Here is a 26588-nt window from a genome sequence, read left to right as displayed (position 1 = left end):
CAGAAAAGCGTGAAGACGAGGTTTTCTGAGCTCACGGTTTTAGAGGGAGAAGGGCATGGTGCCTGCGTGAGCCGGCTCTGGTGAGGGTGCAGGGTGTGGTGGGAGAACACGGAAGGCGACCATGTGTGACCCAGGAGGACAAGTGTGGGCAAGGGCCAGGCCTGCCCTTTTCTCCTCTGCAGGCACTCCCCTTGCAGGGTCCCAGGAGCCACATCCGTCTCCAGAGGGCAGCTGCCCCAGTATCTAAACCTCTCAGGAGGCCCACCACTGTTTAAAAGATGTTTTTATTAGCATATTGCAGTTACACAGAATATTGGGGTTCACTTTCACATGATCATAAAAGCATGGACTGTGATTTGCTCCACTTGGGTCCCCAGCACTTCCCTTTCCCTCCTCCCGTCCTCTTCTATTTATAGATTTTTTATATTAATGCTTTATAGATATACACAAAGGTGATCACTGTGGCACACTCAAATATGTACATAGCGCAATTTGGTCAGTCTCTTTCCACCATCCCACCCGAGGCTCCACCTCTTGAAGGTCCCTTTCCACGTGGCCACCCTGAGGACCAAGATCCCACAGGCGGAGCCTTGGGGGACATACAGACTAACCTCCACCTCCCCCAACTTGTGTCTATTCCCTTTCAACAGAATGCAGGGGGGTCACCCTGGGTTGTGTGGGGCCCAGTGTCACCAGGGTCTTCATGGGGGAGGTAAGAGGGTCAGACTGGGAGACCCTGCACTGCTGGCTCTCCTGGGATGAAGGGCGGGAGCCCAGGGCTGCAGGGCCTCCTCAGGCCCAGCCCTGCTGTTCCTGGGTCCACCTGGAACAGCCTTGACAACTGTGGGACGATGAATCTGTGCTGTTCTAAGCCACCAGGTGGGTGATGTGCTGCAGCAGCCACAGGAGACTGGACAAGGCTTAGTGTTGCAGGCCCTGGTCCTGTGGCTGACACATGGGCACCATCTCTGCAGCCAGGCAGCACTGAAGCCGTGGACCCGCCACCCCAGGCTGGCCCAGACACTGTGGGTTATCACAGGCACCAGGCTGTGACCATCTAGTCTATTCCAGTGGGGGCCTGTGGTGACTGGTCATCTGGCTACTACCAGCTGCAGGAGTCAGACTTGAAGCTTGAGACCCCACGTGAGTTTCCTTGTCCCTTACATAAACTAGCAAAAATATGTCCCTTCTAGTTCCCACAACCAGGAGCCCACCATGACTTTTTGTCACACCTGAGCCTCTAGAGCTGCCCAATGTGGGTTGAGGATCAAGGCCAACTCTGACGCATGTCCCCTGCTTACTTCAGGAACATTGCCTGAGAGCCACGTAGACATAGGCTCTGCTGGAAGCAGGAGGGCCTGCAGCCCAGACCTGGGGATGAGCCCAGCCTACTGCCCAGGTTAGGGTCAGAGCCCTCACCCTGCACCTGGGGCATCTGTCACCACACCCACGTGGGGCCAGGGGGAGCAAGTCAGGGTGAGGATGGAGATGGCCACCTCATGTAGGCTGTCCAGTTGGTGCCAAGCCACTCTGCAGGGGACATGGCTAGACCCAAGGGCAGGAACAACAGGAGGCCCCTCTCTGGGTCTAGGTTTGGACAGGAAGTGCCCAGACCTCGGCTTCCCCCACTGCCGTCGGTCACCACAGCCCCGAGCACAGGGCTCCTTCCTTCCCTCCCTGCTCTGGGACGCACAACACTGGCTTCCGAGGGCCCTGGTGGGGAGTGGGACCCCTCCTCACACCTGAAGGGCAGGAAGAGGAACTGGGAAAAGCACATGCCTGGACTAGTCAGCCAGGAGGACAAGGACTTGGTGGCCAACAGGATGGTTGGTGCTTTCAGAAGCTGGGCGGAGGGACGGGCGGACCTGCTCAGAGAAATGGCATACTGACTGACGGAGACGAGGCGGCTCGGGGTAGAGAATAAGTTTATACACGTCCACACAGTCCAGGTGCCCGCGCTGCTGGGCCACGGGTGCCTCTGGTGCTTTGCTTGAGTTCATTTCCAAGCATCGAGCCCCGCCCCTGCTCTGGAGCTTGAGGGGCGGGCACGCACCTGCATGTCATCGCCTCTCATAATGCTTTATTCAAGGGCAGATTAATACGCAACTTTTTGGGACGATTTTTACAAACGTCAAGAACTAATCAGGCATCCTGTACAGACTCTTCAGACCTGGGAGGTCTGCAAAGCAGGACAAAGTGCTCTTTACACAGGAATGGGTAGTACGCTCAAGTATCCGTCGTGTGGAGGCCCCTGACTGCCCTACACAAGCCCCAGCCAGCCAGGCCGTTGGGATGCTCAGGAGGCACAGAGTGGGCTGGCAGGCAGTGGGTTCTCGCTAACGTCCATTCTCACTACTTCCTCGGCTCCAGAAGTGGGTCCACACGGGTCCTGGGCCTCTGCAGGGCGTGAGAAGGAGGGGTGTGTGGCTGGCTGTACCCACGGGGCTCCCTGTGAGGAGCCACCACCCCTGCTCTGGGAGCCTTTTCTTGTTTCAGTGGAAGGAGGTGGACAGCCCTGAAGCCAGTGGAGGATCAGGTCACCACTGGGGCACCCCAAAGCTGTAGACCCACTCAACTGCTCTGTCAGATACTGTCCTCTCCCACCCAGGCCCTGTTCCAGCTCCCCCCTCACTCGGAGTGGCGGACAGCCAGTCTCAGCCCGTCCTCACCCCGCACTCACTCCTCCCACTCAGCCATCCCCACTGCAGAACCTTTGCGCGTCCCTCTGCCTGGATGGCTCTCCCCTTTCCTGTCGATCTGAATGAGATGCAGAGGGTTGGAACCCTTCTCACCCCCAACATCCGGGATATCCATGATCATGCAGTCGCCGTCCTCCTCCTCCTCCTCCTCCTCCGTGTCTGCCTGGAAGCCATCCACATCCCCGGCTCCAACCTGGACAGACGGGGCACACAGACCATCAGCAGGGAGAGGAGCCCACATGCCACATATGTGGTGGGCATCGGTAGCCCCCCTCCCTGCCTGCATGTGCACATCCGCTAAGGCCCCCAGCAACTGGCAACAACTTCTTTAAACCTGATGGTTTGTCCGAGAACCTGTGGCTGAAGAAAATCCTGGGCTTCTCTAAATGAGCTGAAGTCAGATCGCTGACTACTACCATCATTATCTGCCTTAGGACAAAAAATGGTTTCTGTTTTGGGTTGAGCCAGGCACATGCCTGTAATCCCAGGAGGACAGTGAGTTCCTCAGCAAAAGTGAGGTGCTAAGCAACTTAGTAAGACCCCGTCTCTAAAATACAAAATAGGGCTTGGGGTGTGGCTCAATGGTTGAATGCCCCGGAGTTCAATCCCTGGTACCTTCCCCCACAAAAGGTTTCCAGTTTGGGTTGAGAGAGAGGTCGACAAGCTCCCACTTCCGGACCTGAGCCGGCCTGCGCTCTCTGCTGCCGTCTCTGGTCTCGGGCACTCTGCTCCCTCGGCCTGGCCTCGCAGCCCCCATCTGCGTTATGCTAGACCAGCTCTGCCGGTGGGAGTGCCCCAGACTACGGAGCAGGGGCCGCCACCCAGAGAAGCTCAAGCCCTCGGCTTTTGCCCAAGGAGAACAAGCACTCGGGCAACATGAGTGACGGTGACCAAGGGTCCCACTCCAGCGGGGTCAGCTTCACACCCCACTTCTGAATTCCTCTTTTGTAAAAATCTGCCTGGAAGAGTGACAGCCCCGAGGGGGTCAGTTGTGCAAGGTGCTTTCCTGGCCTCCCTGCCGGCTGGCCCAAAACACAGCCCTATGGCCTCCTGCCGCCACACTGACTGGACAGGCCCACCTGCCCAGACCGCCTGCAGCACTGCTCTCCTGGCACAGGGAAGAGCAGGTGGGGCGAGCAAGGCTTTCTTCAGATCCAGAATGTCCAGAGGAACCAGCACTCTGCCCCTGGGGCCCAACCAAGGGCCAGGGGCCACGAGTCCCTCAGCCAGGAGCTGGCTGACCCCCACCATCACCAGCACTGACCGCAGTGGCCGGGAAACAGGAGCCAACGCCTGCTGCTCTTTGCCTTTTATTTTTGAGACGGGTCTCACTCTGCTGCCCAGGCTGGCCTTGAACTGGGCTCAAGCTTTCTTCCCGCTTGAGCCTCCAGGCAGCTGGGGCTCCAGGTGCACGTCACAGGGGCTACCTGGCTGCACGGCAAGTAGACCCTCTATGTGATCTTGTTTATGGGGTGCTGAACCCAGGGCCTTGTGTGTGAGGCAGGCCCTCTACCAGCTGAACTGTATCCCTAGCCCCTATTTAAACATTTTTTTAATACTTATTTTTTAGCTGTAGTTGCATACAATACCTCTATTTATTGATTGATTTTTATGTGTGCTGAGGGTCGAATCCAGGGCCTTACACATGCTAGGCCAGCGCTCTACCGCTGAGCCAGAGTCCCAGCCCTACACTTTTAAAAATAGAACTGAGGCCCAAATCATTGAAGCACCCTAGAGCCAGAGGCCCTTGAGGAGGGACTGGAGGCCCAGTGCAGCCCTACTGTCCGAGGCCAAATGTCACACTACTCTGAGCTCTAGGGAGGCCATTTACAGCCCCGGGAATGAAGACCCCAACTTAAGCTCTATACACACGACACCTAGGGTCTTGGAACTGTCCTCCCCAAGGAGGCAGGACTGGGGTACCCGGCGTCTCAGCCACCGGCGGCCTCTGTGCACTCAGAGCTGCTCAGTTCCTACCCAGGACTGCCTTCTGGCAGTCAGGGTCTCCTTTCCTCAGACTCTGGCAGCTGAAGAGCACTCTGAGGGCTGGGGAGGGCTCAGTGCCCAGCATGCACAAAGTCCTGGGTTCCCCAAGGACTCAGAAAAAACAAAAACTGCCCCTTTCCCCCCTTCCAGCCTCCCCAGAGGGAGGTGACCAATGACTAAGAGCTGGAAGCAAGGCCTGGCGCAGTGGCACGTACGTGTTGGGAATCTCAGCAACAGAGGAGCCAAGATGGCAAGTTCAAGGCCACTCTGGGCAACTTAGCAAGACGCTGTCTCATAATAAAATTTAAAAGGGCTGGGATATGATTCAGGGGCAGAGCGCCCCTGGGCTCTGACCCCAGTACTGTGTAAAAAGGAAGAACAGGAGGAGGGAGCTGAACATGGCAGGAGGCTGGCCCAGCTCTCAGGACACACTGGGGAGCCAGGTGCTATGTGCCTCCTGGTGTGATGCACCCACTTCTCTTCCCATCAGTTTCTGGGGGTGGGGTGGGGGGTACCTTACAAATGCAGACTTCAGGAAGCCCTGGGGCCTGCTGAGGAGGAACTGGGGGGCACAGGCTAAGCTGGGTCTGGCCTGGGCCGCACTGTAGGGTCTTCAGCAAGACCCCCTGTGCTGCCGAGCCTGGAGGAGCCTCATGTGGGAGGGGTGGAGACCTTGCTGATTACTTGAGGTTGCTGCAGACAAGACGCCAGGTATCACCACTCCTGAGACCCACCTGCAACGTGTCACATGCCAACCCTTCTGACCGCCACCTTCTCTTTGTTGGAGGTTGGATAAAATAACGAAGCACCACACTGCCCATGCAACGCAGATCCCCACACCAGGCTCCATCCAATGCTGCTCGCGTGCCTGAGCCACTGTCCTCCACACTCAGGGACGTGGGCCAGCCCGAGAGGGGGAAAACAGCCATGTCTAACAAGGTGGGGGACATGCTGCCTGGGAACAGGAGGCCTGATAGAGCACTGGGCACTGAGGGTCCCCAGGGAGGGCAGATGGGGGCAAAGGCCAACACAGCTGCTTGGAAAGTGACACCAACAGAGGGGTGTCTTTGGGCCCTGGCCAGGCTCAACCTGGGACAGTTGGTTTCCCAGCTAGTTTTGTGCCAGGCAGGCAAACCTGGGCTCCTTCTCAGATGGCCTGGGAGGAACAACCAGAGGGGACTCTGCTCCTTAGACACAGCTTACACCGACGACAGACCAACCAGCACTTCCCGTTTTAGGGAAGGATTTGCGGGTCCTCCACAATGCCAAGTGGCACTTGCTGAGGGGAGCTCTGCATACAAGCCACACGAGGTCAGACTCGGGGGCTGACAGGAACAGACACAGCAATGACACCAGATCCTCTTGGGATTCCCAGAGGTCCCCTTGCTTTGACAGTGAGAAAGGTTTCAAGGTATCCAGGTCCTCACCTGGCCTCCGCCCCTACGGCCTTTCACGTGTGAAGCGGACACAAGCGGGGCCACGCCCCCTCCCCTCACCCTCCCCACCCAGCTGCCACCCACGCAGCATCACTCCCCGAGTGGGGGGACTGCTACCTCCGTCTCAGTGCACAGGACGCTGGTCTCAGGAGTCGGTGCCCACGGGCAACGCCACAGTCCATGACAAGGGACACACTGAACACTGACCAGGCTGCCATGGTTGGGCAGCAACCCAGGCCCTAAGCAACTCAGCAAGATCCTGTCTCTCAAAAGGTCTGGGATGCGGCTCAGTGGTCACAGGCCCCTGGGGTCAATCCCTAGCACCAGAACACAGAAGAAGGCAGGAACCGCAGGGCCCGCTGCCCCGCAGGCTCCGCTCCTGCAGCCGGGGCAGCTCACCTGCCCGTCATGCCGGCGCTTCTTCATGAACTGCGTGATGCACATGCTCCCTGCAGCCTTCCTCTTCAGCAGGACGGGCGGTCCCTGGCTGGGCCCCGCAGCAGGGGCGCTGCCACTGTCCTCCCTGGGGGCTGAGGGCACCATGGTGACGTAGCTCCACTGGCACGGCACGGGGAGGTGCTCTTGGTCGAAGCTCTTCAGCACCTGCGGGTGGACGTACCAGCACATCCTGTAGTCCGGCCTCTTCTCATACACCGAGTTCTCAGAAATGATCCGCTTCAGCCTGGCCTTGGAGGGCACAGCGGCATCCTCGCTGGTGGCAGTGGGGGTCTGCGGGCGGGAGGCAGGGCTGGGGGGGCCGCCCACGTCACTGCTGAGCAGTCCTCGTCGGCAGTGCTCCTGGAACTCCCGGATGATCACCTTGCTCCCGTTTACGTTGCCATGTAGCAGCGGGAGCAGCTGGGCCAGGACTGGTGGGACAGGGGACAGGGTGTGGGTCAGATAGAATGTGCACCCAGACAGAGCCCGACACGGCCACAGAGGTCCTCAACTGTCTGCAAGGTGCAGGCTCGGCCGCCGGGGGCCTCTGGAGAGCAGACCCAAGGCAGGGCCGCACACCTATGCCCTGGGAGAGCAGCGCCGCCCAGGCAGCTTGGGCCTGCTGCCTGCGAGCTCCTTCAGCACTGGGCCCCTGGCTTCTGAAAAGCGAGGAGGCAGAGTCGGGACATGCCCTAGAGACACAAGTGGCCTCCCACTCCTCAGTGCTCCACGCTATGCCCAGGACGATGTCTAAAGTCACCAAGGACAAGATGGGGCTGAGGTGCAGAGAGGCAGAGCATGAGCCTGCACCTGGCCTGGGTCCCCTCCCCGGCCCGGAGGACAGTCAGCTAGGACAGGCAGCTGAGGCCGGCCTTGCCCAGGAGCAGACCCCACTTACTCTGCTGGTCCCTCTTCTCCTTCTTGGAGGCCCTGGGTGCCTGCTCCTCTTCCGAGGGCGCCGTATCCAGAAGGCAGGCTGTGAACTGCTGCAGCACCTTCAGCTCAGCGACCGAGCAGCTGTCCCTGTTGGCCGCCCACACGCAGCCAATCATCACAGGCTGAAGGACACGGAACCGCTTCCCCTTGGCCAAGTACTCGTCCCACTCCTTGGCCTTCAGCTTCTGACGCACCTTGTAGTTCTCGGGGTCCGTGCACTCCTTGCAGGAGGAAAGCACAGTTGCTGGGGGCTCCCACCGCCCTCCACCTAGGCCCTGGCCAGGAGCCACTCACAGAGCCAGGCCCAGTGGGGAGGATGTTGCCTCAGAGCCGACCCCCAGCCCTCAGGAAGGAGGCCTGGCAGGGCATTTCCAGATATTCGACAGCTGGAGCCGTCAGATGCTGCTATGACCTTGCTACAATCCTGCCCTGCAGGCAACTTACTGCCCAGCTGCCTTCCTGGTCAGTGTGTGATCACCACCAACCCCAAATTGCCACTTAAGTGGCAGACGTCTGGCGGCACGCCAGGCACAGGAAGGCAGCCCTCCCTTCCACTGCTGCGACACGGCAGATGACGTAGAGCCCCAGAGTGGCTTCTGCACGGCTGCTCATCCTGCAGGTTTTGGTGAGTGGTGGCAGGGTGGCCACCTGGAGGCACGAGGGACCGCTGGTCATGGGGTCCTATGTTCTCCACACCCTGGGAGTAGTTTCAAGAACGCAGTGCACCCCGAGCCCAAGAGACTGAACGCTGGGGCTGCTGGGGACCACAGTGGTGCTGCGCAGTTGCTCTGCAGCTGAGCACGTTTGGGACCCTCTGAGCCCCCACCATGGCTGCCCAGTCCTCAGGGCTCTGCCAGGAGAGCCCCATAGCTGGAATCTTCCACACACTCTGCTGCCTCCCAGGCAAAACCAGGTCCAGGTCCAGGTCCAGCCACCTCGAACAAGCCCAGGCTGAGGACCCACCTGCAGCTACAGTGGAGCAGGTAGTCCAGTGGCCAGGGCAGGCATGACCACGTCACCAGCCCCTGGGCGAACTTCTGAGCCAGTCACTTCCTCCTTCACCCTTTACCTCAGTCACGCCTTCGTCCTCAGACAGGTATCCATGGGGCACGAAGAAGCCATCATCCTCATCTTCATCCTCTCCAACCTCATCATCATCGTCCTCAAAGAGAAAAAATGAATAAGTTGTCAGGTAGGAAACAACGTGGGTGTCACTAAAACTCAAATCCAGGCCAGGGCTCTCATCCAGCCTGAGAGGCCCGGGTTCCATCCACACTGAGGGTCACTCCTACAGATAGCATGGGGTCAGTGGGAATCCCATGGGGTCATGGTGGCTGGAAGTCAGGCTACCGACTCGGGCAGCACAGCTGGCAGGAGGAGGCAGTGGAGCCCAGAGTAAGGCCAGGCCCCGGGCCAGCTGCCTCCAATGCCACCGCCACAGGAAGCACCTTCATAGGAGAAGCGAGGCCCAGGCTGGCTTTGCCAGGCTGAGGTGAGGTTCAGCGTCAGAGCACCTGCCTAGCACGGGCCAGGCCTGGGTCTCAGACCTGCTGCAGGGGCCGCTCTGTGCTCAGACCTGCCCTCACCCCTTCACTGTGGGACAGGGACTCCCCAGGCTCCTCCTCTTCCCACTCGTCATCGCTGTCCACCTCATAGTCGAGCAGCGCCTGCCAAGAGACATAGGGTGTCACTGTCGTCGACAGGTTAGGGAAAGGGCATGGCCAAAAAGTGAGCAAACATGGGGTCTGTATGCAGCAGGACATGTGGGCCTGGGCACCTGAGAGCCCCTACCTTGTCCTGGGCCCAAGGGTTCCGCGGGTGGATGACCACTGTCTTCTTATTCCACGTCCCCCAGTATGCTGGCCGGTGATTCTCAGAAAATTGCAGGAGCTTCATCCGGCCAAACTTCCTCCTCTCAGGAATGCCAGCCACCTTGCTGCTGCCCACGATCACCATGTCACTGGCAAATAAAGGCATCCAGTTTGCTTCCTCTGCCACTGGCTCCCACCTCCCGCACCCCAGGACCCACTGAAGGACAGGCGCACAGGTTAAAGCTGAACAGCAGCACTGGCCGGCTCAAGCACAGGGAGCAGCACACGGCGGGATGCCCCCACGGCAGGCACCAGCACAGGGCTGTGGACTAGGAAGCCCAGCAGGAGCACGGGGCCACCCTCTGCTGCAGAGACTGGATATAGGAGCTCACCGGGAAAGTGGGGACAATGAGATGGCAGGGTTCAAAGGCAGGCAGGTGGCTGGGAAGAGGTGAGGGCCCAACTCCTGTCATCCGGCTTCACAGCCCCATGGGCAGAGGACGGTGTCCTCAGGCTCTACCTGTTGAAAACATCTGTGTCCCGGCTGCAGAGCCTGGTGGGTCCGGACCTGAGGGGCTGGCGGCCTTTTAGCTCTTTCAAGAAGGAGCTATCTCCACTCTGCTGCTGGAGGAGCTGGTCCAGCTGATGGCAGTGGTCTTGGTTGAAGGTGGCCCGACAGCGGGGGGCAAGGACCATGTGCTCTTTAATTTCAAAAGGGGCAAACTTTCCACAGGAGCCAGCCAGGGTCTGAAAAAAAAAAGAGTGACCCAATGGGACACTGAGTGGAAAATGAAGACACTCATCAATGGAGAAAATGTGTGGTGGACACAGGCAGAGCCGGCTGCCTCCACGAAGGGCCACTGTCAAAGGACACATCCAAAAGCAGAGATACCGCCAAGTTCGTCGGCATGGACTCCTGGAAAAGGCAAAGCTGCAGGGTTGTCCATCCTATGGCTCATGAGCTGGGAGAGGAGGAGGAGGAACCAGAGGCGGTCTGCAGTGACTGGTGGACAGTTTCTAGGCCTTGACCATGGAGACAGTTACAAGGCCTCTACCACCTGTCAAAACTCACTAAACATCTCCCAAAGTGTAAATTTTACTGTGTGTAAGTTACTCCTCAATAGATGGATGGACAGACACAAGTGACATCAGACAGAGGCAGAAGTGGGTCTGGTGGGCCACCCCTTCCCCTCCCAGGGCCCAGGAGAGCCACGCCATACTGCAAACTGCCTGGAACTGGAAATACCCTGCAGCTGCTCCATCTCATCCAAGTGTGAACTCTGGGAGATCGGATTCCTCTGGCCAACCCCCTTTAGGGCCCACCCTTGTGTGAGCAAACATGGGGTCTGCATGCAGCAGGACATGCAGAGGAGCACAGTGTGGGTGAGGAGGAAATGCTGCTGGTGGGCTGTGGCACCACTGCACTGGGCAACGCGCAGACAACAGGTGGACCAAGCGGGCGTAGCCACAGCACGCGCACCCACAGAGCCTCAGGCCAACCACCTGGAATTCAGCCACTCCAGGCCAAGGAAGTACATGTTTAAAAATGGCCAGAATGATAGGACACCTGTCATCCCGGGGACCCAAGAGGCTGAGGCAGAGGGTGGCGCCAAGTTCTAGTTAAGCCTGGAATAAAAAGGGATGGGGATGTGGCTCGGTGGAAGACACCTGGCTTCAACCCCTGGAACGAAAAGTTAAAAATTGAATAAAAGGAATCAAACAGATATAAAATGTACCACAGCAAGAACCTGAGACCATGGCTGAACACACAGAGACCAAGACCAACTCAGAACAACCCTCAAGTACACACTCGTGTGCACAGGGTGTGAACACACAGCACAGCACCCGGTAGCTCCCTTGAGAAGAGGGCCAGGTGCACTGCAGCCCGGAGCGGAGGTCTGGCCCCAGCAGGCTGGGGCAGCTCCACGCTGTGCCCGTCTTGAGCACCTGATTCCCACTCACAGGCAAGCTCTGTGGGCTCCGCATGTACCAGGCACGCACATTTTTGTTTTGGGGATGAAATGAATGACCAGATATCAAACCTGCAGACACCAGCAGAAATGAAGGTGCCCCTGGGTAAATGAAGGCCCTGTCTTCAGCAGACCCCTCTTCATTTCTAGAAGGACATGAGGAGCCAGGGAGGGGGTGTTGCTCACCTTGGGGGCCTGTGGAGTCTTTGGCTTCTGAAAGAACCTCGTGATCTCAGCCTTCTCTGCCTTAATGCGCTATGAAGAGACAGGGATGGGGTGGGGTGGAGAAGCACTGTGTTCAGGGCACAACCGAGTCCCAAGCACTCCCGAGCAAAGGGCCACGAGACTGTAGCCCACAAACCATCAGCCCACAATATAGGGAGTGCGGCCGGTCTCAGAATGACAGCTACCCTCGAAGGCCCAAGTCCTGTCAAGATGCCCGGCCAGCAGGAGTGTGGAAAGCCAGCACGGAGAGCCGGTGATACCAGTGGCATTTGAATAGGCTACTTGGTCCCCATGGGTGTCACCAAGCTGCCTGGAAAGCTCAAGGCGTAGCGGGGGCAGAGAGGGCATTTCCAACACGCGGCCTCAGAAGCTGAGAGGCAGGGGGCAGCAGGCTACCTTCTCTTCTTCCCGTAACCGTTTCTCCTCCTCCTTTTTCCTCTTCTCCTCGAGTTTAGCCCTGTGAGACAGCAAACCACGGTTCAGGTTTTGGCTGCTGGCAGGGACTGTGGCACTCGGCTGTTAATACCACAGTCTACACCCACCGATCACCGACTTCTCAAATCTCCCACAAAGCCGGGGTACAGGGTCAACCAAGAAAACTGACGACGCTGGACAGGGAACTGGCGGGAAAGCCCACCCACCCGCATGCCCCAGGAGCCCCTGGGTGGCAGCTGTTCCAGGCAGAGGGGGGCAGGAGGCCGGTCCCCCTAGTGCAGTAACAAGTGGGAAGCCCGTGGAGGCCGCCGCCTTGGCTCAGAGGTGCGGCCTGCACGGGGTGGGGGCGGCCTTGGGAGGGCGAGGGCACTCACTCCAGAGCCTCCTGCCGCTCCTTGCGCCTCTCCTCCTTGAGCCGCTGCTTTTCCGCCCTCTCCTTCTCGTCCTTCTCCCGCTTCTCGCGCCGCTCCTTCTCCTTCAGCTCCTTCTCCTCCTCCTTCTTCCTCCTGGCCTCCTCCTTGGCCCGCCGGGCCTCCTCTTTCAGCTTCTCCTTCTCTTCCCTCAACTGCTCTTTATCCTGGGGGACAACCACAGTTGGTCCTTGGGCCCTCCCTGAGGGGAAGCACGAGGAGCAGCTCCAGAGGCCTCTGCGTCTCCAGAGGCCACCACGACTCGTGCCCTCATAAAACACGCCATGACACCAGCCCTTCATCCCAGCGCCTTGAGGGTGGTGCCTGGGGGCCACGCTGCCTTCCAGCTAGGCTGGAGGCCAAGGCAGGAGGACTGCAAGTTCCAGGCGAGAGCCTGTCTCTCACAAAACAAAAATGGAGCACTTATAAATAGGGGGGCTGGGCGGAGCGGTAAAGCGCTTGCCTGGCACCTGCGAGGCCCTGGGTTCATATAAAAATGAATAAATAAAACAAAGATTAAAAAAGAAAAAAAAGATCAATAGGGGCCGAGGCGAAGCTGTGGTAGGGCGCTTGCCTGGCCCGGGCAGGGCCTCGGGTTTGATTCTCACACCACACACACCAAAAGCCAGGACACGGCGCCCCACGCCCGGCTCCTCTATTAAACGCCAACTGTGTATTCAATCAGAAAAGTGTGTCAAAATGAACAGGAACACCCAGGCTCCGTCTCCTACCTTCAAAACAAACAGCCCCCGCCTGCCACCCCATTGTCACAGAGTGACAATGAAGACTGGGACGAGACAAGGCCAGGGGACCCATGAGCGAGTCTTACCAGGTGAGAGTAAACTAGAAACAAAGTAAAATAAAAATCTAACTAAAACTTAAACCCATCTTTCATGTGAAGAAAGGACAGAGGACGCTCAATGGCTGGGGCAGTGTCAATGGTACTGGGGGCTTCAACGACCAGTGTCCCTGAGGCTTTCCACGGAGGGTGGGCTTCACTTCACGGTGCTTTGTTCTGCTGAGTGGCCTGTGACTCGAGGCACTGGCTGACTACAATCCCCACATTACCCTCGACAAGCCACCTGACTGGCCGAGGTGGACAGCCAAGATCACCTCCACTGGACCACGCTTTCGGCTGTGAAGAGCCTGTCGGCCCCACACGTGAGGAAACACACTGATCCTGCCTTGATGGACCTCCAATCACGCTCACAGGGTGTCGAGTGTCCATTTCTCGTCCAGGGACTTGTCAAGAATCCTATGCAGCACCACAGGAGATGGAAGATGCCCAAGAAAGGGGACAGGTCTGTCCTAGATGAGACCACGGGCACAATGGCAGGATGGGGAGGACCGCTCCCAGGTGCTAAATAAGGAAGCCAAGGCTTGAAATCCCAGGTAAAGCACATGTCTTTAGCTATACCTGAGGCTGTTTCTCGCCATTTATGGACAGACTCGAAATTCCAATAAGATAGGGCTGGGGTGCAGCTAAGAGGTAGAGCATGAGCTTAGCATGTGGCTTAAATACCCAGCACAAAAAACCTGAGTGCAGCTGTAACGAGGCCCAGGAAACCCTGGGAACTGAGAGCCGGCTGCTGAAAGGGCCCCTTGCCTAAGCTACAGGGGATGGGGTACCTCAGTGGCTGTCTCTGAACTTTGGCATAATAAGAACCAAATGAGCTGGGTATAGTGGTACCCGCCTGTCATCTAAGTGACTCAGGAGGTTGAGGCCCGAGGATGGCAGGTTCAAGGACAACCTCAGCAAATCAGCAAGACCCCAACCCAAAATAAAATAAGGGCTGCATAAATTAGTAGCAAAGTATACCTGCGTTCAATCCCCAGTAACACACATACGCACACACCCGAACACGGAGAAACCCATTAACAGAAGCAAAGCTGGACAGGGAGCTACTAACAATTATCACTCCTCTAGTATATTATTATTATTATTTTTTTTGGTGGTGCTAGGACTGTGAATGCAAGGCAAGCACTCTACCAACTGAGCTATAGCCCCAGCCCCTCACTCTTCTAGTGTAGGGACTAAAATTCCTCTGAAGAGACAGGGCTGCAGGGATCAGGTTCCTTCTGGTGCTAGGGGTGGAGCCCAGGGCCACACACCTGCTGAACAAGGCTCTACCACCAAGCCACGCCCAGGCCTGTGAGTGGCCAGCTACTGAGGCAGAGGACTACCACCCCTACACCTAGGCTAGGAAGAGGTGGTGTGTGAAACCCTAGGATTTAGCAAAAAGTGATGTAACCCACAAGCTACAACGTCCACAACGTCACCCAATGGTCAGGGAAGGCGAAAATGGGACAAGGGAGGAGCAAAGGGCTCTGCTGGTGACAAGGCCAACAGGCACAGCAGGCACGTGGGACTGAGCTCTCCTGCAGGGAAAGCGCCTTACTCTTTGCGGTCTCATCCTGTTCTTCTCTGTGGACCCTTTGACGAATTTCTTGGTTATCTGAAATAGAAAGACATTTGTTTTCTTTTTTTCAGGACTGGGGATGAAACCCAGGGCCTCGCCATGCTAGGTGAGGGAACGCCCAGCCCAGGAGACTTATTTTTAAGCAGGGATTGTTTCAATCACTTTCCCCAATAGACACCTTCCCTGAAGTCCCTGGGGGAAACAGAAGGAGCAACAAGGAGGCCACCACTATTAAGAATGTCTTTGCAAAACAGGATACACTTCATCCTTTCACAGCCATCCATGTTCCTACCAAGAGAACCAAGATGTCACCACAGTGTCACAGACTCCAATAAATGTGCATATACCTGCATGTATCTGGGACTAGATAAGGGGGAGGGTGGGGAGGCAGATAAAGGAAGGACTGAAGGCGCTGAGTGCAGGAGAAACCAGAGGCAAGCTCAAAAATAAAAGCCACAGGCAAAAAAGGCGTAGAGGGACCTGTAGCAAAGGAGATAGGACCTGTCACTCCCAAGGGATGAGCTCTTATTGGAACCTGAGCCAAGAGCCACTGACTCCCAGGAGGAGCTGACACCTGAATCATGCTGGGGATTGAACCCAGGGCCTTGTGCACGTGAGGGAAGCACTCTACCAATTGAGCCTCATGCCCAGCCCGGGAACATGCAAATTTTTAACATAATGTCTAAAAATTGGTACTACTTCAAGTAAATAAAACATATTTGCAGCTTGGACTTGTGTGGGCCTCTGATTGATACTCTGCCTTTGTGTGTGTGGTGGGGATGAAACTGGGGGCTTCACACCTGCCAGGCAAGTGCTAACCACGGAGCCACAACTCAACTCTGCTTCTCAGAAAACAGTCAGCTTCAGGAGTGGAGATCTGGTCCAGAGCCCTAGACTCTTAGGCACAAAAGTCTCTACCACCTTGAAAGGAGGCTACATGCACAGCCAAGACAAGGGGACTCCACTCGCATATCTGGAATAAGAGTTCACACTACTGGCCCACGCACCTCCTACCAGGTTCCATTCAAACTCGCAGAGGAGGCTGAAAAAGAAAAGGCCCATAAACCTGGAGAGGCTCCAACAGGCACACAAGGCTTTGTTGAAGTGATATCTTTTTTTTTTTTTTTTAATTTGTATGTGGTGCTGAGGATTGAACCCAGCGCCCTGCGCATGCCAGGCGAGCGCGTTACCGCTTGAGCCACATCCCCAGTCCCTTGAAGTGATATCTTTATCTAGAAAATCTGAACCTCTGCCAAGGACCACGCAAGGAATCAGACACAACTCAGGAGACGGCCTTAGCTCCTGGGTCCCACAGAACATGGGAGGTGAGCTCAGCCTCCGCTGGGTGAGTCTCAACAAACGCGGATGGAAAGGCATCTGTCCAGAACGCGCTTGGTCTGTGGGCTTCACCTCCACACTAAAGGGCCTAACAGAAAGTGTGAGTGGCAGCATCATTGTTGCTGCCCTTTGTGTTGGGAGGGTCCAGTGCACAATGAGAGCCAGCTTCTTAGATGAGGGGACTGGAGGGGACACACACTCACCGAGCTGTACCCAGACTTACTCAGCCTCATCTAGAGTCTACAGCCTTGCAGGAGGTTTCTCTTTGCCACTAGTCTTCAAGCACTGGGTCCCCAGGAGGAGCAGGTTCACGTGACAGCAGGCTCAGGCTTGGAATATCCAAGGGCCCCAGCAACTGCCACCTGGTTCCAGACCGGCACTGCCACTGCTTCCCTAAATGTGCATGGACCTTCTTGTCTGATACAACACTACCGTCCTCAAATAGGATCTGGTGTTGATAGAGCTCGCTCTAAATTACACATGATTCTGACACATGCTGCCCACCTGAGCTTGGCCAGACAGAACTATCCAGCCAAGGCCTGACCCAGGATCCTAGGAGGAAGTTCAAGCACAAACCCAACCATGCTCTCTGCAAAATGGACTCCACTGAGTCTGGGTAGTAAAGCACCCGCAAAGCCTCTCCAGACCCAGTTCTTCTGACATTTTCTCAAGGACCAGAATTTTCTAGGTGCAGGAGAGAGAAACTCAACAGCAGGGGAGCCAAGGCAGGGAGGTGACAGCCCCAGAGCAGTCCAACCTACGGCAACAAGGAACGCATGCGCCCCTATGAGCTGGCAAGTGCTCAGTCTCTCAGCAGCCCAAGGTGGCGCAGAGGGTTATCATGTTGCCATGGCACAGCACAGAGGCCGCAGAAGCCCCCCGCCAGTGAGGACGGCAGCAGCAGCAGCCACCCTTCCACACCACAGCAAGAACAGAGCAGTTAAAAGACGACTTCTCCTCCAAGGATGAGTGACACATATCTCTTGTGAGGAAACAAAAGGTTACTGTGGAGGCTGGGGATGTGGCTCAAGCGGTAGCGCGCTCGCCTAGCGTTCGTGCGGCCCGGGTTCGATTCTCAGCACCACATACAAACTAAGATGTTGTGTCCGCCGAGAACTAAGAAAAAATAAATAAATGTTAAAATTCTCTCTCTCTCTCTTTCTGTCCCCCTCTCTCTCTCACTCTCTCTTAAAAAAAAAAAAAAAAGGTTACTGTGTATTTCTGAGGGATCTCTCCCATGCAGAGGATCAGAAAATGGCAAGAGGCAACCCCAGGGCAGATCCAGCAGGAGGTCCCGAGGTCAAGGTGCAATGATGAAAATGTAACCCGTGCATTGGTCATGCCCCTTCCCCATGTCCACCGATTCCAGAATCCCCACAGGTGTTCATGTCCTTATATAGAATAGCATTATCATGTGCATACCCTCCCAGTGACCTTTAGTCACCGCTGCTCAGTACACGTATGCATGACTTTTCACACAGAGATGCAGAAGCTGCAAGCCATGCAGCTGGCTGTAAATTCATCTGCATGGAAAAGACCTGAAACCTGGGCTCATTTGACACCAAGGCAAGCCAGAGGGTCCAGCACCGTGACTGCCCTCTATGGAACGTTCTTCCTGTATCATCAATAAAATACACTAAATTTCACACCTAATTGCAAACAAACTACACGGTAAAAGGTCGTAAAACAAAAAAGAGCCTTTGGCTTTTCCAGAGAGCTTGGTATTTTCTAAAAAAGGCAGTCCCCAGATCATTGTTTTTCAAAGTGAAAGTCTCCTGCCCTATCTGGGTAATGCACGCCTGTAATCCCAGTAATAGGAGGCTGAGGCAAGAGGATCTCGAATACAAAGTCAGCCTCAGCAACTTACCAAGTCCCTCTCTCAAAATAAAAAATTTTAAAAAGAGCTGGGGATGTGGCTCAGTGGTTAAGCACCCCTGGGTTCAATCTCCGGTACAAATTAAGATCCAATCACATAAAGATCTAAAGTGGGGCTGGGGTTGTAGCTCAAGAATAGAGCACTTGCCTAGCACGTGGGAAGCACTGGGTTTGATCCTCAGCACCACATAAAAAACTAAATAAACAATATAAAGATATTAAAGTGAACATACAAAAGTACAATCAAATCAAACAGTACATTTTGGGATTCTGGACTGATTTTTATGAGTTTCACTCTTGAGACCTTTTTACATTTTTCTACCAAGGAATTTAACCCAAAGGCACTTAACCATTGAGCCACATCCCCAGCACTTTTTGATTTATTTCGAGATGAGGTCACACTAAATTGCTGAGGCTGGCTTTGAACTTGCAATCCTCCTGCCTTAGCCTCCCAAGATGCTAGGATTACAGGTGTATGCAACTGTGCCTGGACCCTTTTCCTTATTTTTTGTGGTGCTGGGGAATGAACCCAGGACCTTGTGCATGTGGGGCAAGCACTCTACATCAACTGAGCTATATCCCCAACCGTGTGCCTGGACCTTTGAGACCTTAAAAATGAGAAAATTGAGAAATTCACCACTGTGCTTTATTAGAAATAATTAGATTGGGCATTCGTAATCCAAAAATCTGAAACCACAAATCCTCCAAAATCTGAAACTTTCTGAACACCAACATGACGCCACAGGCAGAGGACTCTATACTCTACCCTATGGGACAAATGCTATTCAGAATGTTGTGTACTAAAGACTGGGCTACTGCATAGGGCACAGAAAAAGGACTGGACGAGGTTCAGTGATCAGCATGTCTGAAGTCCTGGGTTCCCTCCCCAGCACCACACCACAAAGAAAACAAAACAAAAAAACAGGTGTACACAAAGCATAAATGAATTTTGTGCCTAAACTTGGGTGCCATTCCAAAGATATCTCATTATATATGTGCAAACATTCCCAAATCCAAAATGTTCCTTCTCCCAAGCATTTTCCACATGGGTGTGCTTAAAGCATTAAAGAAGCACCTATTCTTGGGCTGGGGTTGTGGCTCAGCGGTAGAGCACTCGCCTAGCACGTGTGAGGCCCTGGGTTCGATCTTCAGCACCACATAAAAATAAAAAGAAGGGCTGGGCTGGGTGGGGCTCAGTGGTAGAGTGCTCTCCCAGCATGCACAAGGCACTGGGTTTGATCCTTGGCACCACATAAATGTAAAATAAGATGCCGTGTCCACCTATAATTTAGAATAAATATTTAAAAAGTACATTTTTTTTTTTTTTTGGTACCAGGAATAAACTAAGGGCACTCAACAACTGAGACACATCCCCAGCTGTATTTTGTATTTTATTCTATTTACAGACAGGGTCTTACAAAGTTGCTTAGCACCCTGCTTTTAATGCATAATCCTCCTGACTCAGCCTCCTGAGCTACTGAGATTACAGGCGTGTGCCACCGAGTCCAGCAAGAAGCACATTCTTTGAAGGTCACCTTTCTGGGTCATTTACTATGGTGACAGGTCCCTCATGTTCCTATTCCTGTCACTGCAGACAAGGTTAAGAAGGTGGCATTGCTGCCAAGAGCAGATTTTAGTTTCCCTTTCATCTGCCCACTGTCTTGCTGCCACTTCAAAGACACCCCAACAGGTCTACACTGGGTCCGAAGGAAGGAGTGGAGGAACGAAAACTCAAGTAGGAAGTGAGGGCACACCTGCCCACAGTCTTTGTTCACCAACACAGCTATCCATCAGGTATGGGCAACAAAGGCTGAAACGGTTGTTCCACGAGACATGGGCACCATGTTGAATAGCATCCTCAGCCCACCACCACACACACAGAACCAAACAACTCATGGATTTCACTATCAGAGAGAATCCTGCATCTTTAGTAAGTCCCAAGAACCAGTGTAGGGCCCAGGCAGCACCAGGGCCTGGGGTTCTGTGGAGATACTCACTCTGTGGACAGGCGTGGAGGTAGAAGAGGGGCTGGGACCACGATGCTGTCTTCCAAGAGCCAACTGCCCCTCAGGTGAGCTGGTGGACGAGGAGCTCAGGGGTGAGTGGCTAAGGGCAGAGTCTTCCTCAGGGCAGGATTCTAGCGCCTCATTTTCTGAGGCCAGGCTCTTGTCCAGGGGCGTCCTGAGAGGCTTGGCTTGAGGAGGCTCCACTGCCAAGATATCCTGCAAGACCACCACAGGCACCTTCCCTCTGAACAGGATGCCTCCGGCTTCGCTCCAACTGTCCTGCTCCTTCTGGGGGCACATTCTTGGGCCCCCTGTTGGCTCTGAGCAGCTTTGAGGGGCACCTTCCTGAGAGCTGCCATTCCTCTTCAGGGCTTCAGAGCCAACAGGCTCCTCTTCTGATTTACAAGGAATGTCTGAAAGGGTTTCTGCAGGAAAGGTCGCCAGACCGTGGCTGTCAATGATCCCTGATGGCCCCTGACCCGGGCCTTCTCCGACCCCACTGGCAGGCTCCCTTGAGAGGGAGGCTTCGGGATTAGATTCATCGTGGTCCACAGCACCGTCTGGCTGGTCACTGGAGTCTTCCGTCAAATCCACAACGACCATGTCCTGGCCAATGCTGGTTTTGATTCTATTTCTTATGAGGTTATCTAAGGGACCCTTCCCATTGACAAGTTTTGGTCTGAAGTCTAGGTCAGAACCCATATGACAGTTGTTCTCCAAGTTGTCCAAAGATGTTTCTAAATCGGGGACTTTCCCTTCCACAGAAACACTCTGGGAGCTTCCAACGTCTTCTGACCCATCCTCGCATTTCTCCTTGGGGACCAGATTTAGGCGCTTGAACGGCAGACGGGCTGGAATGAAGAGAGAAGGAGGTTGCTCTTTCAGCGAAAGTGTACAGTGACAATAAATACTTTAATATTCTGTATGCTTGAAAATTATTCACCTTATCAATAAAAAAATTGGAAAAAGAAAATAAACTTGCGGCACTCTGGGCGGAAACTTTCAAGTTTAAGAGGGGAATTTTGGGGGTTAAGGGTGTAGCTCTGTGGCAGACCATTTGCCTAACATGTGTAAGGTCCTGGTTGTATCCCCAGTGCCACAAAATGGTGCTCTCAGGACTGGGGTGTGGCTGAGTGACAGAGTGTGCACAGAGCATGCACTAGGCACTGGGCTCCATCCCTACCCCACCAAAGGAGTGGGGAAGGGACAGGATGAGACTATTGCTTCAGTTGTACTTTTCCAAAGTCCTCATTAAAAAAAAAAAAAAAAGCAGGGACAGGGGGCGACAATCTTTTAAAGGGATATTGCCAAAATTTTAAGATTTTCTGATCAAGATCCAGTTCAAAACCTAAATGTATTTACAGTGGGTAAAAAAAACCCATTAAGATAACTGTTTCTGGTTTTGCAGAAACAGACCCTCATGAAAAGATTTCTCTTTGTAGTACCAGCACTCCAGGCTGCCAGATTTCCTCACCAGTCAACTGTCTTCCCAGCACCTGGCTGCCTGGGGCTGGCTGTAAGAGATATATAGCCAACACCTGAGGAGTGCGAGGAAATTCAATCAAATGGACTTTCCAACAAGCCTACACCCACCTAAATGCCAAACCAGCATTTCAAAAACACTACTTTGTAATGTAACAGAGCAAATAAAATCAACTTATTCGGGATCATGTATACTTTCTCAATTTTTAAAACAAGGATTCTGTCCAGTTCTACAGCTTTGCCTTAGGTCTTCACCCTCTGGACACATGCCCTCAGCAAAATTCCCACCAACACCAATCATGCTGTCAATTTCCACAGGACATAAACTGCTTCAGGAAAACTGGACAAACAACCCAGTTTATACAATCCAGCTGCTTCTGGATTAAGGATAAATACACTTCCTATTTCACACAAAAGGATTTGGGCACATTAACCTTCCTGTACCACAGTGGTTCTCAATAGGGGCAGTTTGTCTGGCAATGCCTGGAGATGCCTCTGGTTATCACAACTTAGAGGCCACTGTTATCTACTGGGAGGCCAGGGATGCTGCTGAACCCCCTGCAGTCTACAGAATAGCACCCCCAGGGAGGGGGGAAAAGTTACAAAACCTCATAAGTGCTGAGGTACAGAAACCCTACCTTTGGGTCACTATTGTTCCAAAGGGAAGCTAAGGTACAAAAACGGGTTTCCGGGGCTGGGGATATAGCTCAGTTGATACAGCGCCTGCCTCGCATGCACAAGGTCCTGGGTTTGATCCCTAGCGCGTACGTGTACGTACACACACACACACACACACACTCTCTCTCTCTCTCTCTCTCTACTAGGCATGTGGTTCAGTGATAAAGGGCACCTGGGTTCAATCTTCATTACCCAAAATGGGTTTCCCAGCTTCCTGGTACAGGTTATGCATCCCTGATTGGAAAAGCTCAAAAATCTAAAGTTTTCTGAGCACCAATAGTACATGTAAGAAGAAAAATCCACTCCCGCCTTCAGGTGACAGGACACAATCAAAACCCAGGCACATTATAAATACTGTAGGATTACCTTCAGGCTATGTGTATAAGGCATATATGAAACAGTGATTATTAACAGCTGAATCCCATTCCCAGGGAGCTCATTATGTACATAAAAGTATTCGAAATAAGAACAGAATCTGAAATTTGACATACTGCTAGTTCTACACGTTTTAGATAAGGGACAATCAACCTGTAGAGGGAGCAACTGTTCTCCCCCCAGCCCCTGAAGGCTTTCACTGTGGATCCCACCAGGAGACAATGAAGGACACAAATTCAGAATAAAAGTTTAACTGTGTCCAGAGTGTTACCTTGTATCAACTTCTTAACCGGAAAAGCTGGTCTGTCTTTGCAATCCATGGCTGTGAATAAAAAATGGCAAAGGATAAATTATTAAGTGTTAGAAACATTAAGCTAGCAAATATACTACACACAGAGCCAATTATGTACAAGGGGATTTTCAAGTGGGTATGATGCTGCCCCCTGCCCCTTAGGGATGCTGGGCAACGCCTAGACACATTTTTATTTGTTATTTAGGGAGAAATCTTAGGTGTGCTTTAGGGTATAGTTAGGGGGCTGAGGTAGTTCATTCATTAGTAAAGCACTTGCCTAGCATGTTTGAAGTCCTGGGTTCAATCCACAGAATTGCCAAAAAAAATACAATAAAGTCTAGTTGGTAGAGGCCAGAGATACTCCTGAATACCCTGCAATGAACAGGTCAGCCCTCCAGGCCAAAGAGTCATTTGGCTCAAAATGTTAATAAGTTGAGACATTCTGCCCTAGATTACCTCCACATCTTGTTTTGTTTTCTTTTTGGCACTCACAATGAAATATTTGTGATTATGCCTCCTGCCAAAAAAAAAAAAGGCAGCTGTCTGCCAGCAGTGAGTTGTTTCATAGGTACCCAAAACACCTAGCGTGGGCTCTGGAACACACTGGAAACCAATCGAGATAGTAACAGGGACAATGAGCAGTGGACTGAGTAAAGGTAAATATGAGAAAAAACACATTTTCCTATTTACTTCCCCATGCCCCCAAAATATCCTTTTCTAACCCACCCCCTACATCACCACTAGCTTTGTAAATCAGGAAAGAATTCATTTTCATTTTAAAGGGAGGGTAGGAAGGAAACACAATTGAAAGTACTTTCAACTTCTCAGGCAGGAGCTGAAGTGCTCCATTAAAGGAGAAAATTTTTCTAAATCAAAAAAATCTCAAAAAAAGCATTTAACAATACCAAAGTTGATGCAGAATTAACCATGAATAGAACCAAGTCTTTGGATAAATATCTTTAAACAGTTATGTTAAGCATATAAGACCACACCTGCCAGGCAATCTGGCTTAGAAAAATCTATTTTAGCTTATTTTGGGAATCACATTTTATAAAAGCTACGTGAAAATCTGACTGGGTTTTTCTAAACTCAGTTGTCCACAGCTGAAATTGCCACCTACCACCCAACTCTGACCTAAGCCTGGAGAATAAGGTGCCCATGTTTTCTTTCTGATCATTTAAAGTGAATAAAAAAAAAAATTTAAGTTTTCAGTTAATAAAAACATAGATCCCTGGGCCGGGGATGTGGCTCAAGCGGTAGCGCGCTCGCCTGGCATGCGTGCGGCCCGGGTTCAATCCTCAGCACCACATACCAACAAAGATGTTGTGTCCTCCGAGAACTAAAAAAAAAAAAAAAAAAAAAATTAAAAAATTCTCTCTCTCTCTCTCCTCTCTCTTTAAAAAAAAAAAAAAAAAAAAGATCCCCTCCCGCCATAATCTTCAGCCACTTAAATTCTTAAATTTATTCTCAGGATAACCTCATGGTCTTATTTGCAGGACTCCGGAGTCACCAGCAAGAACTGAAGGGGAAACAGACATGCCCTGGGCCCAGAAACCACATCAGATCAATAATAAAAGGACCCACGCAGGGCTGGGGCTTCTACAACTACAAAAAACAAAACAAAAAAACCCTCTCAAGGAACCAGACTATTCAAAGATATATATTCAACACTCCTGTGTATAGTATTACAGACTGCTCTTTATTTTTAAAAGTTTTTTTTTTTTTAGTTGTCGATGGACACAATACCTTTATTTATTTATTTTTATGTGGTGCTGAGGATTAAACCTAGTGCCTCACACATGCCAGGCAAGCGCTCCACAACTAAGCTAGAGCCCCAGCCCAACTGCTCTTTTGAGATTATATCCTTCCTAATTTTATTTGGAGTTAAAACAGACTTTGTGTTATAATATGGTCATAACAAGTGGTATTTGGTTTTATGTTTTTAACTAGACATCCTGACTTGGTTAAATAAAAAGATCACCAAGATCACAGCTCCACGACAGTGAGTCCTCCCAGTCTTATTTATATTAGTCACATGCAGGCGTCTGTGAAATCCCAAAGTCAGAGCAATGGTTCTGAAAGGAAGGTGCAGGGATCCAAAGCCAGCGCCTCCGGGACACATTTTTGGTTGTGGCAGCTGAAGAGGAAGGGTTGCTGCTGGCATGGGGTGGGTGTGGGTCAGGCATGCTGCAATGCCAAGGACAGACGCAAATGTCAATAGTGTTGAGACCGAGAAGCCCTGGACTAGACTAGTTGATGTCCCTTCTAGCCCTTAATTCATTCAACCAGCACACATTTATTGGGCAACTACTACGTGCCAAGAACTGTGCCAAGTGCTGGGGTTACCATGTGGAGTCAAGCAGGAAAGAAGGGCAGTCTGGATTTATTTGGCTGACCACCCCCAGTTCTGGGAAGCCTCTCCAAGAAGCAGGGAGGAGAAAGCAACTTCGCACAGCAGGCCCGAGTCCAGCTCCCTGGCAATCCGCAGCACCCAACCCTCTTACCTGGCTGGGCTTGCCCAGATCCCCAGAGGCAGCTGCTCTGATTTCAGTCCCCCCCCCCCAGCCGACGTGACCTCAAGCCTCGGTTTCCCCACCTGCTGCAAGGTTCAGCTCTCTTAGGACACAGTGCACTCGGTAAGAAGCAAAGCTGGCCCTCCACCTCTGGAGCCTGTTTCCCCTCCAGGCACCCGTCATCCACAGGAGGCCCGGGAAGGGCCAAGTGATGCAAAGGCGCCAGGAAGAAGGAATTTGTATATATGACCGCGACTGCAACAATAACGACAAGAAGGGCGTCCTCCGGGTCACTGGGCGCCTGTCCGGTATCCGAGGGCTCCGAGGACGGCACGCTTGGCCCGGAGCAGCAGGCTCGCGCCCAGAGGCCAGCCCACCCCCAACCGGCCTCTCGGCTCGCACAGGCCGCACCGCCCCTTTCCCTCACGCAGGCCCGAACCGACCTGCGGCCGCTCCCCTGGCACCCGGTACCCCGCCCTCCGGTTCCTCCAGCATCGCTCCGGCGGCAGCTCAAGCTCCTCTCGGGCGTCGGGGGCGCGGGCTCCGCTCCAGCGGCCGCTGCTGCTCGCCCTCCCTCCCGCGCCACTGCTGCCACGGCCGCCGCGCTCGTATTTGGCGGGAACCGCGGCGACCCCTGCAGTCTGCGAGCCCATTGGGCGAGGCCGCACCACGTGACATCCCGCCTCGGGAAAGAGGAGCGCCGGGAGCATCCTCGCGAGAGCCGTGGCTTCCGTTCCCCCTGTGGCTCTTCTATTGATGTTCCTGCGGGCCGAGGTAGGGCTCCGTTCCGGTCGCCGCTCATTGGCTGGAATAAGAAGCCCTGTGATTGGGCATGGGAGATGTCTAACTGAAAGCTACGCACTGCGATTGGCTGAGCGTGTGGGATAGGGTTAAGCGGGGCCGGAGACAACTGGGAACTACGGTTTAGCTGAGGACTGTGAGCGTTTGAGTTTATCCTCATTAGACTTTTGCTGAATATAGCAACTACAATTAAAATGAAATTTTCTATATGAGCAATAAAATAGAGTCTTGGCAGCCATCAGCAGCATTTGGTATGCAGCAGATATATTGGGAGAGAATGAATAAAACGGATGTTTCTGTTTTAATGCTCAGGATTGTTGCACAAGCCTGTTTCCTCCACAGGCAGCTCTTTTCCTGGCTGATTTCTATCAACTTTCAGATCTTAGATGGACTCGTGAAGAAACCTTTACCTCCTCCATCTGTAACAAAACCGAGTGCTTGCAACACTTCCTTTTCTTGACG

At 53.3% G+C, this 26588-nt stretch overlaps 1 protein-coding gene across 2 annotated transcripts; it reads right to left on the bottom strand.

Moving 5' to 3' along the window:
- Nucleotides 1–265: 265 nt before the first annotated feature.
- Chaf1a (chromatin assembly factor 1 subunit A) lies at nt 266–26061 on the bottom strand. 2 transcript variants are annotated; one of them, XM_078033955.1, is made up of 16 exons: nt 25769–26061; nt 25409–25580; nt 22792–22842; nt 19977–20836; nt 14746–14802; nt 12311–12513; nt 11898–11958; nt 11463–11531; nt 9827–10053; nt 9287–9455; nt 9082–9162; nt 8565–8657; nt 7458–7716; nt 6521–6990; nt 2793–2892; nt 266–2397 (listed from the first exon to the last, which is right to left on the bottom strand). In XM_078033955.1, exons 1-16 carry the CDS (start codon nt 26033–26035, stop codon nt 2297–2299), a joined length of 3240 nt encoding a protein of 1079 aa, XP_077890081.1. In that variant the 5' UTR covers nt 26036–26061; the 3' UTR covers nt 266–2296. The 2 variants fall into 2 exon arrangements, with proteins under 2 accessions (XP_077890081.1, XP_077890082.1); XM_078033956.1 differs by lacking the exon at nt 25409–25580 and having other exon boundaries at nt 25769–25965.
- Nucleotides 26062–26588: the final 527 nt, after the last annotated feature.

The sequence above is a fragment of the Ictidomys tridecemlineatus genome, chromosome 2, assembly GCF_052094955.1.
Source record: "Ictidomys tridecemlineatus isolate mIctTri1 chromosome 2, mIctTri1.hap1, whole genome shotgun sequence".
NCBI lineage: Eukaryota > Metazoa > Chordata > Mammalia > Rodentia > Sciuridae > Ictidomys > Ictidomys tridecemlineatus.
This window is presented reverse-complemented; position numbering and strand designations above follow the sequence as displayed.

Excerpts from the sequence above, each read along its gene's own strand:
- Chaf1a (XM_078033955.1), bottom strand. The coding sequence starts at position 26,035 with ATGCTCCCGGCGCTCCTCTTTCCCGAGGCGGGATGTCACGTGGTGCGG. Across the intron at positions 25,581-25,768 it reads TGCCAGGGGAGCGGCCGCAG|TCGCGGTCATATATACAAAT; the intron begins GTCGGTTCGGGC and ends TTATTGTTGCAG. Across the intron at positions 14,803-19,976 it reads CCTCCACGCCTGTCCACAGA|ATAACCAAGAAATTCGTCAA; the intron begins GTGAGTATCTCC and ends TTTCTATTTCAG.